This window comes from Coenobita brevimanus, chromosome 14 (genome assembly GCF_032717465.1).
Source record: "Coenobita brevimanus isolate Jiangsu-jjx chromosome 14, ASM3271746v2, whole genome shotgun sequence".
NCBI classification, from domain to species: Eukaryota; Metazoa; Arthropoda; class Malacostraca; order Decapoda; family Coenobitidae; genus Coenobita; species Coenobita brevimanus.
Genome location: NC_136967.1, coordinates 58,457,397 through 58,476,392, shown reverse-complemented (window position 1 = coordinate 58,476,392; position 18,996 = coordinate 58,457,397). Strand labels below are relative to the sequence as shown.

At 44.3% G+C, this 18,996-nt stretch overlaps 1 protein-coding gene across 1 annotated transcript in view; it reads right to left on the bottom strand.

The window, feature by feature from the left end:
- The window catches only part of LOC145390415 (uncharacterized), a 168,205-nt gene extending 150,279 nt beyond the window's left edge, over nucleotides 1-17,926 (bottom strand). Inside the window, exons 1-2 of the mRNA XM_080265347.1 lie at nucleotides 17,687-17,926; nucleotides 1,035-1,185 (exon numbers count right to left, since the gene is read on the bottom strand). Coding sequence (XP_080121473.1) covers nucleotides 1,035-1,185; nucleotides 17,687-17,926 — 391 coding nt within the window. The remainder of the gene's footprint in view (nucleotides 1-1,034; nucleotides 1,186-17,686) is intronic.
- Between the last annotated feature and the right edge of the window lie 1,070 nt (nucleotides 17,927-18,996).

Below are 18,996 nucleotides of genomic sequence, written 5' to 3'. Positions count from 1 at the left end.
CATGCTAGGGACTATGGGACTACCAGGAGTCTATGCCTCACCAATGTCTTGCATGGAGATGGGTAATACCACTGTTTGTGAACCTTTGGGTTAATGCAACAACAAATGGGTGCAAAGAGATACTGTTAAAACATGCATTTCTCTTGGTAGAAAGGGCTAATACTGTTATGCAATTAAAATCCTGATATTTCTACAGATGTTATAACTAGGATAACAACTAACATCTGCATCTGTACTTTTCATTCAAATACAGTATGTTCTGGGTAATTCTGGAAATAAATGAAGAATTTGGTTCAGAAGATATCACCAACCTCTGTCAACTTAAAGCTTATTATGGACTGATAATTTCTGCTGCAATAAGCAGGACTAAGTAAGTGTCATGCGAGTCTCTGACAAGCTTATGGACTGACACATACAAAAAAGACCAATATTTTGTAGAACTATGTCATTACAGAAATTCTGAAGCTTTAACAGTACAAAGAGATTAAATACCCCAGACAATGGCATGAAAAACAAGCTGCCATAAGAGATCAGTGGAATGCCTGGGTTGAGAGAATTCCTTAGATGTAGCTGCACTATGTCAACAACAGTCATGGTCATGAACAAGAAAGAGACTCAGAAAAGAAATACAGCCTCTCGCTAATGGAGAAGTAACTTAATCCAACAAAAGGGGGAGGTCATTGTATACCATGAGGCATTACAGTATACAATGGCGAGAAAAAATGAATCCACTCCTCAGTTCTCTGATTCTGGGGTGATCCTTCCTATCACTATTTCTAATACCTGGGCAGTGTCAACAGTGGCTTGAAACTTCTTCCTACATAGCCTTAAAAACTATGGAGCACATGCTGAAAATAAGTCATAATTATACACTTCTGAGCTTATGCCATTACAGGTTTGCCCAATTACAGATTAGTCTTCAAGTTGGATGTGTGGTCCAAATTTTCTATGTTAAACTGGCTATTTTATATTATACTGAAAGCAACTACACAGTAATAGAAAACAAATAAGATAATGTAGATTACTGTACTAGCCTTGGGTATGGACAAGTGATGTGTTGTTGGAGGTAGTGAATGTAACCTCTCCGGCTGCAGCACTATCACTGGAGGTTGTAGTTGGGTATTGCTGCTGTTTCTGCTGCGAGGTCATGGCTATGTCATGGCACACTATGCTTTCTCCACCACCCTGAATGAAGCAACACACTATGAACATTACACACTACAAGGTGTTTCATTCGTCTATCCACCAATCATCCAATCCTGGGTTGCCCCATCAGGAGAATGAGGGCAATTCAGTAGAGAAATTTAAGGTCCTTTTCAATTCAGTTCAGACATTTAAGGTACCTGTCAATTCAGTTTTAGGAAGGGAAGAGGTTGTGTAGATCATTCATTCATTCTTAGGTCTTTAGTGGAAACGTTTCTAGAGAAGGGAAAGAAGTTGTATGTGGCCTTCGTGGATTTGGAGGAAGAATATGACAGGGTGGATAGACATGGAATGTGGAAAGTACTAAGAATATATGGAGTAAACGGAAAGTTGCCGAATGCAGTGAAGAGTATGTATGATGGGGCTAATGCTACTGTACAGTGCATGTGGATAGTGAACTAAGTGAACTTTTCTATTTGAATGTTGGATTGAAACAAGGATGTGTAATGTTCCCATGGTTGTTCAATCTGTACATGGATGGAGTTATAAAAGAGGTACAAGGTTGGGCAGTGGATATTGGAGTGACCATAATGAGAGACGGCAGTGTTTGGAAACTCCCTGTACTGTTGTTCGCAGATGATGTTCTATTGTTAGGTGAAGACAAAGAGGAACTGCAAGGTTTGGTGAATGAGTCTGGGAGAATGTGTAGGAAACGGAATCTAAAGGTGAATGTACGGAAAAGCAAAGTTATGGTCTTCAAGAGAAATGAAAGCAATGAATGTATAATGAGGATGGATGAGGAGAAAATGGAAAATGTGAGTGTGTTTAAGTACCTGGGTAGTGTGATGAGTAAGAATGGAAGTTTTGAGGGTGAAATGCTTGAAAGGGTACAACAGGGAAGAAAGGCTGCTTGTTCTTTAAAAGCAGTGATATGGAACAGGGAAGTGAGCATGGAAGTAAGAAAGTCCCTACATGACAGTATCGTGATACCAACCCTAACGTATGGAAGTGAAGCTTGGACCTCGTTGGACGGACACAAGTCAAGAGTGAGAGCAGTGGAAATGAGTTATTTGAGAAGAGCCTGTGGAGTCACGTGGAGACACAGACACATATAGGGTAGTGAAGAAGCATTGTGGTGTGGATGTGGATGTGACTGAAAGTGTCAGGAGAAATACAATGAGCTGGTTTGGCCATGTGGAGAGGATGGAGGCCAAGAGACTAATGAGGAGAGTGTATGCGAGTGAGGTGGAGGAGGGGAGAGGGAGGGGAAGGCCGAAGATAAGATGGAGGGCTGGCGTGGAGAGGTATGTGAGAGAAGGGAGTGTGAGTTGGGAGCAGGGCAGTGAAATGGCATTGGGCAGAGTGACATGGAGGTGATTTGTTTGTGGCCACCCCTTACAGGATTGAGGCATCTGCTAATAGATAGATAGACAGTCAATTCATTTCAGACATTTAAGGTCCTTGTCAATTCAGTTCAGACATTAAGGTCCTTGTCAGTTCAGTTCAGACATTTAGGGTCCTTGTCAGTTCAGTTCAGACATTAAGGTCCTTGTCAGTTCAGTTCTGACATTAAGGTCCTTGTCAATTTAGTTCATACATTTAAGGTCCTTGTCAATTCAGTTCACACATTTAAGGTCCTTGTCAATTCAGTTCACACATTTAAGGTGTCGGGATCCGTTATCAGCCCCCAACGCCATTACATAAGCAATGGGCACCAGCTATCCCTTGAACCAGAACCACTATAAGCCACATCTAACAAGGCTACCAGGCATCCATCTGTTGGTTATTCACTTACCACCCAACATAGCAAATGGTGTCCTGAAGCACAGAAACCCATTAGTTTGCCACTCAGTAAAGTCACATGAGGGTGGGACTTCAATGAGCAACAGGATGGCAAGTGTCCCTACAGACCACATGAAGTGTTTCACTTTCTAGAGGATATATAAGTACAATAAGCAGTGGTGCATAACATGGACATTGCCCCGTACAGCATCCTATTGCTGACCTTCAATTCCACAAGCATTGTGATGTACAGCTCGAAAGAGTACCCCAGTCTACTTTACATCAGACAGTTCACAATACAGTCTATCTACCTATAGCCAGATGTCACAATCCCATAAGGGGTGGCTGTTTGTCTCAGAGTTAGCTGTTTACAAAGAGGAGCACTAACCCTCCACCAACCCACTTGTTGACACATAGGGAACACATATGGGTTGGTCATATGGTTACCATCTAGTGTTGCAAATGAGTTTCCTGGCCTACAGGAAACCATTTGGCTTGTCATTCAATATAAAGCCACCCAAAAATGAAAGAAGAGTAATAAAAAGTGACAAGAAAGATGGGAGAAATAGGAGGGGAGGAGGGCAGACACACAATAAAATGATAACGGTGATGTGAAGGAAGAAGTAGGCAGCACTACATCAAGTGAGTGGATGATGGTCACCAATTTATGGAAGCAGAGTATTCCCTTAGTTAAAATGGTTAAGTACCATATACTGTAGACAGTAGGGTCATTCCACACAGATGTCAACCTACAGTATCAATCTCAGAATTGATCAAAAGTGGGTTGAGGTGGTAATCATCCACTCACTCAATGTAGTGCTGCCCTTGGGTGCCTCCCCTTTCCTCTCTTCCTTTCTTCTTTCCTGCCTTCCTCTTCTGTCTGTCTTTCCTTCTTTCTTTCCTCTTCCTAATGTCTATGGGGAACTCAACACTAAGTGCCAAGCCAAACGGTTTCCTGTACACCAAGAAAACCATTTACTACACTGGGTGGCATGCATATAACCAAATTATGGCACCTGGTGGTTCAGTGGGTAATTAGGGCACTTCAATCAGATTTAGCTAGTGCAGGTTTATATCAATGGATAGTTGGGGTTTACTACTCTCATAATGCCACTCCTGGATGAGTGGGGCTGATCACTCTCATCTTAAATGTCAGGACCAACTTGCCATGTCCCAGGCTCCTACACTCCTCATGGGGCACCACAGGATTAGATAATGATGATGATGATGATGATGATTAAAGCTTAAATGCAGAATTTTATTACTCTTGACAGAAAAAGGTTGTCTTCTAAGAGTGAGGCATTAAAAAATGTTGCACCACGGCAATGAAGAAAAATTCATGCTGAAATTAGTGATTTCTGATCATCACTGACCCGAGTACCGGTATGTATTTGTTTGGAATGCTGTCATGGGCTTTTATTGAAATAACATCCACTCATTTGATGTAGTGCTGCTTTGGGTGTCTGCCTTTTCCTCTCTTCCTTCCTTCCTCTTCTGTCTTTCTTTCCTTCATTCTTTCTTCTTCCTTCTGCCTACTCGTGCCTTTACACTCCCTCTTCTGTCCTTCTTCCCTTCACTCTTTCCTCTTCCTTCTGCCTATGGGTGACTCTGCACTAAGTGACAAGCCAAATGGTTTCCTGTACACCAGGAAACCATTCACTATGCTGGGTGGTAACTACATAAGTAAATTATGGCACCTGGTGGTTTAGTGGGTAATTAAGGCATTCAAGTCAGACTGAGCCTGTGTAGGTTTATATCCAAGGGGTGGTTGGGGTTTATCGCTCACATAATGCCACTCAGAGATGAGTGAGGCTCGTCACCCTCATCTTAAGTGTCAAGACCAACTTGCCTGGCCCCAGGTTCCTATGTATCACATGAGGCGGCATAGGATTTGATGACATCTATCTATTGCCAGACGCCTCAATCCTGTTTGGGGTGGCCACAAACAAATCGCCTCCAAATCGACCTGTCCCCTGCCATTTCACTGCCCTGCTCCCAACTCACACCCCCCTCTCTCATATACCTCTCCACTCCATCCCTCCATCTCATCCTCGGCCTCCCCCTCCCTCTTCCCCCCTCCACCTCACTCACATACACTCTCTTCGTCAGTCTTTCACCCTCCATCCTCTCCACATGGCCAAACCACTTCAGTGTGTTCCTCATAACGCTTCCTATCACATCCACATTCACACCACAACGCTCCTTTATATCCTCATTCGTCAGCCTGTCTCTCCATGTGACTCCACAGGCTCCTCTTAAATAACTCATTTCCACTGCTCTCACTCTTGACTTGTGTCCTTCCAACAACTTCCAAGCTTCACTTCCGTACGTTAGAGTCGGTATCACAATACTGTCATGTAGTAACTTTTTCACTTCCATGCTCACTTCCCTGTTTCTTATCACTGCTTTCAAAGAACCAGCAACCTTTCTTCCCTGCTGTACCCTTTCCAGCACTTCACCCTCCAAACCTCCATCCTCACTCATCACACTACCCAAGTACATAAACATACTCACATTTTCCAATTCCTCCTCATCCAACCTCGCTGTACATTCACTGACTTCACCTCTCTCAAAGACCATCACGTTACTCTTCCCTACATTCACCTTTAGATTCCGTTTCTTACACACTCTCCCAAACTCATCCACCAAGCCTTGCAGCTCCCCTTCGTCTTCACTCAACAACACAGTATCATCTGCAAACAACAGTACTGTACAGAGAGTTTCCAAACACTATCCTCTCTCTCCAGGGCCACTCCAACATCCACTACCCTACCTTGTACCTCTTTTATTACCCCATCCATGTACAGATTGAACAACCATGGAGACATGACACATCCCTGTTTCAACCCAACTTTCAAAGAGAAAAATTCACTTAGTTCACCATCCACATGCACTGCAGCCTTCGCACCATCGTACTTACTCTTCACAGCATTCAACAACTTCCCATCTACTCCATATATTCTTAACACTTTCCACAATCCTTGTCTATCCACCCTGTCATATGCTTTCTCCAAATCCATGAAAGCCGCATACAACTTCTTTCCATTCTCTAGAAACTTTTCCACTAAAGATCTAAGAATGAATATCTGATCTACACAACCTCTTCCCTTCCTAAAGCCTCCCTGTTCTTCTCCAACTAATTTCTCTGTTCTTTCTCTAACTCTGTCAATAAGTATCCTACCATACACTTTTTCTATTATACTAAGAAGACAAATCCCCCTATGATTACCACACACTTCTTTTTCCCCTCTTCCTTTGTACATGGGAATAATTATACCTGACTTCCAATCCTCTGGGACTCTACCTTCCTCCCAGGCCAATCTGCACATCTTCCACATCCATTCCACTACTATCTCTCCCCCATGCTTCAGCATTTCACCACACACTCCATCAATTCCTGGGGCTTCCCCGATTTAACTTTCTTCATTGCTTCCACAACTTCAACCCTACTGATTTCTTCCTGTCTTCTCTATATGAGTTGTAATTATCACTACAAATTTGCATACCGGTATATTTTGTGGTCAGACTGTGGCACGACCTTGAAGTGGAAGTACTTCAGAAGTAATGTGTGTGATGTTTTTTTTAACATTTTTCCTATACACAGCTTACCAACTGGGGAACATAACTTTATATTATAAATATGCATCCTAGTACGGTACTTTACTAATGTAGCCCTGTGATATCTTGTGAGAGACTCTGATGAGCCATATGCTCCAGCACACATTTTGTATGCACTGCGTGAGGAACGTTACTGGAAAAAGATGTAACGTCTCTCACGCAAAGCTTTAACTCAAAAGGTCGGTTCTTGTTCTGGAACATGTGTCATGGGGACTTTGGTCCCCATTCCAGAGTGCTTAGCACTGCGCACCATTACTTTAAACATAAGTGCCACTGTATGAGTCACACTGACTAGGGAATCTGCCATGTCATTCCCACCACTCACTGTGTATCCTACCCTACCCCTCTCAATCTTGTGTCGACCACGAACAATGGAGGATGATGCTCCTACCTCGCACACGACACATGCAGTTCCTAGCACATCTCGTGCCACAACTCTATAATAAATAATCGTAAGACGTTGGAATACCACTCACTTTAAAGCTAAAGAGTTGTACTTTCCTGGGTATAAATATTCTTATGGTAGGTTTAATAGTTTTCACTGGAGCAATTTTTGACAAATCAACTATTTTTTGCATAAAATGCCTGCTCCTGACAGTCAATTTTATAAACAATGGCCAAACCCATGGGTTTAAGCATGAAATCACTCCAGTTACACTGAATTCAGGGAGAGTTTGGTGGGTATCGTGGGAGGGTTGGGTGGGTTGATGTGATAGATGGCATTGTTGGGTGAGCAGGGTGGATGGCATTTGTGGGTGGGAAGGGTGGGTGACCGTGAGTGGTAGGCAAGATGGGACGTCAGAAAGTGTGGGTCGCCACAGTCTGTAATGATTTGGTGGGTCGCCATAGTCTGTAGTGATTCGGTGGGTCGCCTGGGTGGCTGAGAAGATTGTGTGGCCAGGGTACTCTGCAAGGGTGGTTGGGTTGGTGGGTTCAGGGTGGGTAGTTGAATGCGTAGACGTGTTGGGCGGCACTGTTAGATGAGTTTGGTGGGTGGCATTTGTGGGTGGGCAAAGTGGATGGCCAAGATTGGTGTGCTTGGTGGGTCAAACAGGTGGCTGGGAAGGGTGAGTGTTGGATGGGTTGAGTGAGCAGGTGGATGAGTGGATGGGTGTATATGTGGCTCCCCACATTACAGGGCAGGAGTGAGACTTTTAAGGCTAGAAGTCATATAACTTGTCACAGTTATTCTGATTGTAGTACAGTAGGTCATTTAGAAGACGAATAAATATTTCGATTGAAGTCCTATACAGTGGTGCCATTCTATTGAAATCTGCTCATACCTCAATATACTGTAATTATTTCTTACTGAACCAAAGGTGGATGTATACAGGTAATAATACACCTAATAGCAGAATAAATTATACTAACATTATATGTGGCAACACGTGAGAGAGTGAAGCTTCAGATCTCTGATCCACCAGCCTAACAAACTGGTAGTTTTGTGGAGGTAAAGAGGGGAAGTTGGGGGGTGGACGTGTGCAATTAACCTGTGCTCTGGTGGCAGACTACCCTGTCCCCCTATTAGTATTCATGACTGTACTAGGTCATTATACAACCAAGAAGTTGTCTATACATTATGAACTGCAGCTGCCATTAGGTGACCAAGGCCGACACATGCAAGCATGTTGGAGCCTTTAAAAACGAAACGAAACGAGTCACTGAGTCAGTGTCTGAAGAGGGTATGATCAAAGTTAATTACCTTACACTGAGGGGCATCAACAAAGTGAGTCATACTCAGTTTCATTTTCCTGACAACTCAGAGAGAGATGAGATAGCAGAGGATATGGTTGTGTGTGCTCTGCCAACTCCTCAAGTATCAAGAATGGTACATACATTCAAAGGGGTGTCTTTTCCCTCCACAATCAACTAGACTATGTTAATGTCATGTTGTTAATGTTTCTTGAATACGTTGACGTCACTTAAACACAAAATATCTTCTGGTTGGTTCATTCATTCATCTATCCATCATCCAATCCTACGTTGCCCCATAAGGAGCGTAGCAGCCCGGGACTAGGCAAGTTGATCCTGACATTTAAGATGAGAGTGACCAGCCTCACTCATCCCTGAGTGGCATTATGTGAGCAATAAACCCCAACCACTCCTAACACAGGCATTCATCATCTAATCCAGTGCTGCCTCATAAAGAGCACAGGAGCCTGGGGCTAGGCAAGTTGGTCCTGACATTTAAGATGAGAGTGACCAGCCTCACTCATCCCTGAGTTGCATTACATGAGCAATCAACCCCAACCATAGCTTGGATATATACCTGCATTGGCTCAATTTGACTGGATCGTCTTAATTGCCCACTAAACCACCACGCGCCATAACTGATCATATGGTTACCACCCAGAGTTGTAAATGGTTTCCTAGTGTACAGGAAAGTATTTGACTTGTCACTCAGTGTAGTCACCCATAGACAGAAGGAAAAGGAAAGAATGAAGGAAAGAAAGGCAGAAGAAGGATGGAAAGAAGAAAGGAAGAAAGGAAAGGGCAGGCAACCAAGAGCAGCACTACACCAAGTGAGTGGATGGTGAGCGCCCCCACCAACCATATTCTGGTTAGTTTATTATGTAAAATTTATTATGTAAATTTCACACTAGTACACATTTTGTTTATGTTTGTGATACAATTACTGTAACCATAATAAGAGCTGACTATATACCCTAATCATGTTCAATAAAAATCGCACACTCATTTTTCCAGTAATGTGTGTGATGATTACATTTTCCTTAACTGCACAAGAGTTATGGTATTAGGAACAATCAAATTTGCTGGGTATGGTCATGATCTTTATCTACTGACATTCTATTAATATGAAGCACTCCTTGACTAAACCAGTAAAATCCCACTTATTGAAATTACTTATGCAAAGTACAGGTAGGGGTAGCATCACCGTAGTGTTCCTCACGCAACTTTTGAAAATCTACTGGTATACTGTATAAAATCAAAATGGAAACATTTAAACAATCCGACTCTGGTATGATGTGGCGTGAAGTGTTGGTAATACAGCTTGCAAAAGCCATTTGTTTATACTGCATACTTTTGCAGATATAACTGAGAGTACAGAAGTTCAATAACTTGTCCCCAAATGTAACATTCCTCACAACGGAATGACCAAGCACTGTACATTAGACACAACCATGTGTACGAGCCTATCTATTTATCTATACCCAGATGCCTACATCCCTAAAGAGGTGGCCAGAAATAAACTATCTTTGTGCCATCCTGTCTTCTGCCACATGGCTGTCCTCCCTCTAACTCACACACTCCTTACGTACCTCTCTGCTCCACCTCTCCAGCTCTTCCTCCCCCTCTCCCTCTCCAACTCACTCACACACTCCTAGTCAATCTCTCATTCTCTATTCTTTCCACATGGCCACTACTTGCTGCACTTAAAAAATATCCAGTATTTATGGCAGTCTATAAAAAACAACATATCCCAAGAAAAATTCATATACCTGTATAGGTATTAAAAAATAATTATCTGAATATAAATTAAAATAAATTCTGGTATGGTTAGGTTTGTTGAATATACTTAGATTATTTGCATATCTCAATGAATACCAGTAGGTTTTCTAATCCATGAATATCTCAATGGTCAGACAACACCTACAGCTTACATTAATATGCAAATCAAGTATGATGCACCTTGGCTATGGATATCAAAGCTACAGAAAAGGTATATGACAGGGAGATCCAGATATATTTTTGGGACACCGTCCATACCACTTGTCAAAGGCAGGATTATTCAGTGACCCCTTTCAGCCAACTAACAGTGTAACCTTTGATATCAAATAAACCTTTAAACTAATGAAGTGAAAACAAAAATCTGTGAATATCGTTTCATTTTTAAAGGCTTCAACATACTTGCATGCGTCGGCCTTGGTCACCTAATGGCGGCTCTCCATGCTGCACAATCCATTGCAGCCTCCCTGTTCAGTCCCCTAACCCTGAGGTCACACTTAATGACCTCATCCCATGTCTTTCTCGGTCTACCCTCATAACCCCACCCCCAATATTAACACATCTCACCTTCCTCACCCAATTATCATCCCCCATCCTCTCCACATGTCCAAACCATCTCAATCTACCTCTCCTCATCACAACACCAATACACTCCAGTCCCATCCTACCTCTCAATTCTTCCATCGTGAACCCAGCCCCCTCAGACCTTGGACGCAGGGATGCACTACAAATCCACCTAATCATTGTCATTTCTGTACATCTGAGCCGGCGAATATCTTCCTCTTTCACTGCCCAGGTCTCACTACCATACAGCATTACGCTCCCAACACATGCTGCATACAAAGCCCCCTTAGCACGTAGGGAGAGTCCTCTCAATGTCAGGAGAGGCAAGAGCTCCCTGAACTTCCTCCAACCACTTCTCATCCTAGCCACAGAGCTAGCTCTAGCCCCACCTCCAGCACACAACATGTCTCCCAAATAACAAAACTCTTCCACACACTCAAGAGATTCACCAGCGAGTTCAATTCTTTCACGCCTGACAATCTCCATCTGCTCTCCCCGACACGTCGTACACATAAAAACAGCATCATCTCGCAGTCTACCTCTGATACCACTACATCTCTTATGCACCTATTTATCACAAACACTGCACAAGATGTAATTACTTTCCATGCCCTTGTGGCAAACTGCACATGGCCACTCTCCCTCATCTTTGACAGTACCGCCACCAAACCTAGATATCATCACTTTTGTTTTATCTGCATTTACCCTTAAGCCCTTGTGCCCCATACCACCTCTCCACTTCCTAAACCTTTCCTCCACCTCCCTTTCGTTCTCTGCAATCAACACCAAATCATCAGCATACAACAACTCCCATGGGAGTCCGTTTCTAAAGTCACGTGAAAGGGCTTCAAGCACCATGATAAACAACATGGGACTCAAAACTGATCCCTATGCACATCAACATTCACGGAAAACCCATCACTCAAATCTCCATTCACTCTTACCTGGGTGTGAGCACCCACATACATAGCCATAACCACCCTAACCAGCCACTCCTTCAAGCCAAGCTTTGTCATTGCCCACTTCACCACCTCTCTAGGGACTCTGTCAAAGGCCTTTTACAAATCAACAAAAACAAAATAAAGATCCCTTTTTCTACCAATATATTTTTCCTGAAGCTGTCGAACAATGAATATGGCATCAGTGGTCCCCCTACCTGGCATAAACCCAAACTGCATCTCATCAATATTCACTCTTTCTCTAATCATACCATCTAAAACTCTCCCCATTACCTTCATTATATGATCTAAAGGCTTTATACCTCTATAATTTCCTCTTTCCAGGGCATCACCCTTCCCTTTATACACATTTACAATTACCGGTACACTCTTCAGCCAATCATCTGGGACAACACACTCATAAATAATCCTATTTATCAGGTCAGTGACTAACCTTCACCCCTATATCGCCTGAGGCATTAACATTTCGGCAGTCAACCCAGACACACCTGCTGCCTTCCCCACCTTCATCCTGCCTATTGCCTCACTCACAGTAGCAGCATCAATCAAAGGCCAAGGGCCAGACACTGGATCTGCTGGCTCCAAACCTTCTCTGTCCCAGTCAAACTCCTCATTCAACAACCGGTTATAATGCTCTCTCCATGCATCTTTAATATCCTCACTGTTCACCACTACCCTTCCTTCATCATTCTTCACACACTGTTCACCTATAATATCCTGATTATCCCTTTTCACCTGACCTGCCACCCTAAATATCATATTTTTCCCTTCCCCATGATTTCGGTTATCAAGTAAAAGTCTCTGTGACTCAGACTTTGCCCTGTATACCTCTCTTCTAGCCCTACATTTGGCAGCCAAATATTCCTCTTTGCTACCACCCTTCTTCCATTCCCGGAAAAGCCTTCCTTTCTCCTTAACTGCAGCTTCTACACCCTCATCCCACCACCAAGTTACTTTATGTCTTGGTGGTCCTCTTGTCCAACCGCATGTTACATCAGTAACTCTCAAGAAACTGTTTTTGAGGGCTCTGTACTCTTCATTAACGCCTCTGTCTACAGCTCCCTGTTCAGCCACCACTCTCCTCAACTCGCTATAGAAGGCATCCCTTACTACTTGGTTTTTCAGCTTCCATATTTTCCTCCTAGGTACATAAGTCCTCTTTTTCATCACTCGTTCTTTAAGCACTACTGTATATCACATATCAGTAGTTTGTGCTGCTACACACACTCCTCACTTCCTATAACTTTAACATCCCTCACTAACCTCCTATCGGCCCTCCTAACCAGAATATAATCTATCTGACTGCTATTTCCCCCAGACTCATACGTAATTAATCTAAATATTTCCTAAAATACCGGTATGTGTTGCACACAATCATGTCCGTTGCCTTCCCAAACTCGAGTATCCTTTCCCCTTCTGCATTCCATATACCATATGCACATCCCCCATGCACTCCTTCATAACCTCGTGCTGCTTCACCTACATGACCATTTAAGTCCCCTCCCAAAACCACTATCTCATCATCCCGCATACCACCCACTACATGTACCGTATTAAATAATCCCAAAATCTATCTTTCTCTGCTTCATCCAATCCTGCCTGTGAAGCATATGCCGATATAATCGCAGCTATCCTTCTACCGAACAGAATTTTCACTACCAATATCCTATCGCTTACTCTCATAACATTCATAACATATTCCACCCATTTCTCCACAACCATCACACCAACACCTCCATATCCGTCTGTCCCCCCTTGCCAAAACAGCTTATAGCAACAGTCCTTCCCAACAGTCTTTCTGGGTGATCCACCCCTGTACCGGACTTCCTGCAAACACGCCGCATCCACCCACCTCCTACTGAATGCCTCAACGACTTCCCCTGCTCTTCCCCTCAAACTTCCTACATTCCATGAACCCACCCTCATCCCCCTGGGTGATTTACTGTCCTCAGGCTTGCTTTGAAACTTTTTCTTGTGTTTTGTCATATTCAGTAATAATAAAGGGGGATAGACATACCACAGGGATAGACATACCACAGGCCCCACTCACTGCACAGTCCCAGGTCCAGGCAATGAATATGGGACCCCTAGCTCACCAGCTTACCAGTGGCTGTGGTAGTGGCCTCGGGGCACCCTGCCAGGACAGCTGCAGGGACACCCTCCAAGTGCTTTGGCACTGCAACTATCCAGCCATTATACACCCACTGATGGGACAGCCTCCTGGGGCGCTACTCCCAGGTTTGGGCCCCTCTCTACTGGGCGGAAGAGGCAGCCTGGGAACCGCAATGCCCTGTACCCTCTAGCACAGGCCTGAGCCCCATCTCGCCCTGGACCCACGATCTATGCCGGCGGAACCCCCGTCACGCCTCCCCCCAGAATTCTACCACTAGGTAGCGGGGGCAAAGTTTTCTGGCCGCATGCCCTTGCTGGCACCAACCCCTGTAACATAGTGGGATATGTTGTGTGAAATATAAAGTGCATGTGGTGTAGTGCATATGATAGTTAGAGGAAATGTTTGGGAGAGTATGCTGGTATACTCTCCATGTTACTGTCACACTGAAAAGGTCAGCAAAGGGGGATGGTTAGATAGCTAGTGAAACAGGAGCTCCAGCTCTCCCTATCACCAGCATTCCCATTCCCCTCGGGAGTACCACCCATTTCGGCCCGTGCTAAGGCCTCCTCCTACATGAATATGGACATGAAAACTATTGTTTGTACACCAGGGATGAGTTTATCAAATCTGTGTTAGAGAAACTATATCACTGCTAAGAAAAGATGCAGTCTATATTAATCTTTGTGTGAACAGACACAGTTGGTGCCCAGACTACACACCTGGATCAACTCATGAATGGCAGTCAACTGACTTAATATCCAGGTTAAAGAAATACTAAGAAGAGAAGCTAAAACAGTATAAATGACCTGCACTGACTCAACTGAGACCTACAGGATGTTTTGAGCTGAGAAAGGCACCAAGATGATGAAATCACAGGAGGATTTTCAAGGTCAGACATGTGTACTGCATACCTAAAACACAAACTGGAATCATGGAGGTGATGGCAAGCCCTTCATTTCTGATAAACAGTTTATGATACCAGTATGTCTGTGGTTACCAGATTTGCTCAGTGTAGGCTACATCCCTTACTACTGAATGCAATCATCAAAGACAAAGAGGTTTGGCTAGATGCCATTATTTTAATAAAATGACTCAGATTTTATAATATAAAAAAATAATGTCATGTCTGCAACTTCACAATAAAAGTTTAAAACATCCACCTATCTACCTATAGCCAGAAAACATAATCCCGTAAGAGGTGGATGTTTATCTTTGGATTAGTTGTTATATAGCTGTTACATGGGATGGGGCATTAATTCCCCTACCAATCCACCTGCTGACATGTAGGGAACATATATGGGTTGGTTATATGGTTACCACCCATCATTGTAAATGGTTTCCTAGCTAAAAGGCAACCATTTGGCCTGTCAAAATGTAAAGCCACCTGAAAAAGTATGCCAGAAAACCATTTACAATGCTGGGCAGTAACCATATAATACAGCTGTGAATTTTTATTGCTGGAAAGGGTTTCCATTCATTTGTAAATTCAGCTATGACTAAAGCATTTAAAATGTTTAGACAGAGCTGAGGAAGGAAAAGAAAAAACAATATGCAGTGCAGTTAAAATACAGAAATTACCTCTCTTCCTATTTCTCCCATCTTTCCTGTCACTACTTAATGCTTTTCTTTCCGTTACAGGTGGCTTTACATTGAGTGACAAGCCAAATGGTTTCCTGTAAGCCAAGAAACCATTTACAACGCTGGGTGGTAACCATATAACTAAACCATACGTGCTCCCTACATGTCAAGTGAGTTGGTGGAGGGTTAGTGCCCCTCCCTGTAAAACAAATAACTCAGAGTCAAATGGCCACCCCGTACGGGATTATGGCGTCTGGCAATAGATAGATAGATAGACTTATTCACATTCACCCACCCCCAATAAGTTCCGTCTATCTATCTATCGCCAAACGCCATAATCCCGTATGAGGTGGCCATTTGACTTTGAGTTATTGGTTTTACAGGGAGGGGCACTAACCCTCCACCAACCCACTTGCTGACACTTAGGGACCACATATGGTTTGGTTATATGGTTACCACCCAGCATTGTAAATGGTTTCTTGGCTTACAGGAAACCATTTGGCTTGTCACTCAATATAGAGCCACCTATAAAGGAAAGAAAAGCAATAAGAAGTGACAGGAAAGATGGGAGACATAGGAAGAGAGGAGGGCAGGCACAGAAAAAGAATGATAAAGGCTAAGGAAGAAGTAGGCAGCACTACATCAAGTGAGTGGATGACGGTCGCCACCACCTACCACTTAAGTTAATAATAATTAATGGACTTAAGTTTCTACAAATGATGAGAATCTTTGTGTTTTTGCGTGTGTGTACCAGTTCACAGCCATTCAGACAATTATTAATTAAAGTAATACTGATATTTATAAATACCACATCTACATATGCTCTGCCAATTTGAGAAAAAAAAAAAAAAAAATCCTTGCAGGAAATACTGATGCTGCTGATGAGTTGACAGGAAGGGGTTTGTGGCTGTAATAACTGCATTACAATTTATTCACCCATTATTTGAACTGACTTAACATACTTTCTCTGCTGCAACAAATAATGTACGGTAAATATGAACTTAAAACAGCTGACAAGACTATAACATAAGAAAAATTAGGTAAACTCCTTTGTTTATCCTACATTTTTCTGTGGTTTCCCCTGCTTTTCATAACCCTCAAACTATTATATCCCCTTTCTCACTATACCTGATTATTTGCAGCTCACGAGAAAAACAAATATAAGCACAAATTTGATACAAACCTGATGTAAAGTCTGCAGAAAACAAACACCCTGGTATTACGAGAACTGTGTTATTTCAGAAGTGGAAAATAGAGGGTTGCCAAGAATGGAGTAGAGGGATTGAATACTCTATGACGCTCTTCTGACTCGCCTGCGTTCCTGATGCCTTTATTTCATTTTCTTTTTTTAGTTAAGAAGTGGGGAAATATGCTTATATGTATGGTAGCATAATATACTATTCACTCTCATATATGCGTAAATCTGATGATATGCTGAAAGTTTGAGTTATGGCTAATCTGAAAATGCACTCTTCAAGAATGTTGAACTTCTCAAGAGATCAAATTGACCGAAGTACAAATGTTTATTGCCGCATTTTCGTGCTGCCAATTTGACAGATGAAATTTCTTATAATGCCCATTAAGCCACAGGTTGCGACTGGTTATGACCGCTAAATTTGTAGCACGAAAGTGCGGCTTATGTATGAATGCAGTAAGCCGGTTGGCCAAAGTTAGGCAGTAGATAACTACAAAAATAAAACATAAAAGCCGGCTGTCCTTCCTCTTCCATGTAGCTAAAACTGGCAGGCAAAACTGATCAGGCAGTACAGAAAAAAAAAAAAAAAAAGTGGAGGTTTTTGTTATGCTACGTGCTGGTTCTTTGAAAGCAGTGATAAGAAACAGGGAAGTAAGCATGGAAGTGAAGAAGTTACTACATGACAGTATTGTGATACCAACTCTAACGTACGGAAGTGAAGCTTGGACGTTGTTGGAAGGACACAAGTCAAGAGTGAGAGCAGTGGAAATGAGTTATTTAAGAGGAGCCTGTGGAGTCACATGGAGAGACAGGCTGACGAATGAGGATATAAAGGAGCGTTGTGGTGTGGATGTGGATGTGATGGGAAGCGTTACGAGGAACACACTGAGATGGTTTGGCCATGTGGAGAGGATGGAGGGTGAAAGACTGACGAAGAGAGTGTATGTGAGTGAGGTGGAGGGGGGAAGAGGGAGGGGGAGGCCGAGGATGAGATGGAGGGATGGGGTGGAGAGGTATATGAGAGAGGGGTGTGTGAGTTGGGAGCAGGGCAGTGAAATGGCGGGGGACAGGGCAACTTGGAGGCGATTTGTTTGTGGCCACCCCAAACGGGATTGAGGCATCTGGAAATAGATAGATAGATAGACGTGCTCGGATCTAAACTTCTCTCTCCTCGAGTACGAGCGACTGATCAGGGGTTCCCTTCAAGACTGGGTCTAGGGCATGCAACTACATCAGGGCTCAAAAACACTGATCAGCCAACCTTACATGTTTATTAACACAAAGATACACAGTGCTGGACACAATATAAGGTACAGACACAGAGGACCCGAGTCGGGCTACAGATGCCTGGGTAGCTGCAGGAGTCGTCCAGGTGTGGGCAGGGTCCCATCGGGTGTGTTCTCTCGTAGGAGGCACGGGACCACCATCAGGGGCCGGGTCGTCTGGTGTGGGCTGCTGGGTGGTGTAGAGGGAGGCCTTTCCCTGGTGAGGCCTCGGTGGATGCATCAGCCCTTGGGACTAGGGGCGAGCAGGTGCACTTCCTTGCGCCTGCTCCTGGAGGAGGGCTGCTCGTTGGCTGGGCTGGGAAGGTCTCGTCTGGGAGTCCTGGGGGCGCCCCTGGATGGCTGGGGGCTGCAGTCTCGTTTTGGTCAAGAGGCTGCCTGCAGTGTCTCTTCCTCTGGGAGTCTGGCAGCGAGGGTGACATAGGGGGCTGGCTGCAGTGAGCGTATCCCCAGGATCATTATGGGGCTGCTCCAGATCCTCTCCAGCTGCAACTCTGCTGGGGGGCTAGCTCTGTAGGGAGGATGAGAGGGACGTCCCACTCAGCCTCTGGAGGGGTGACGTAAGCAAGGGGCGTTACCCTTGAGGGGCATTGCTGGGGTAGCGGATGAGGGAAGGAGAGTGGCTGTTCCCTCCCCGACAGGCACAGTGGGCACTGCTGCGGTTCCACCGGACCCTGGGACTGCAGGTGAGAGGAAGACAGTGACTGTCCTCTCCCTGTCAAGTACAGTGGATGTCGTCGCGGTCCTGCTCCCTGTGTGGCAGATGAGGGAAGGACAGTGGCCATTCCCTCCCCGACAGGCACAGTGGGTGCCGCAGCAGTTCTGCTTGTGCCTAGGAGGACAGATGAGAGGAGGCTGGTGGCTGTCCTCTCCCCGGCAAGTACAGTGGACATTGCTGCAGTCCTGCATCCAGTGGGGGTAGCAGACGAGGGAAGAACAGTGGCTGTTCCTCCCCGAAGGGTACAGTGGACGCCACCACAGTTCTGCTCCCTGTGGGGGAGGCAGATGAGGGAAGGACAGTGGCCGTTCCCAGCTCAATGGGTACAGTGGACGCCACCACGGTCCTGCAGGGGGTAGTAGATGAAAGGAGTACAGTGGCTGCCCTCTCCTCGATGAGTACAGTGGCCGTTGTTGCAGTTCTTCGTGGGACTATTGAGAAATAAATCCCACCCCAATCCTGGCAAGTGCTGGTCTGGCCTAAGAGTAATGCAGTACGGTGGCGTACTTTCCGCGGGCTCCGTTGAGGGGAAGAGGGGCATCTGGAGACAGAAGACGTATGCCCGTTTGGTTTGG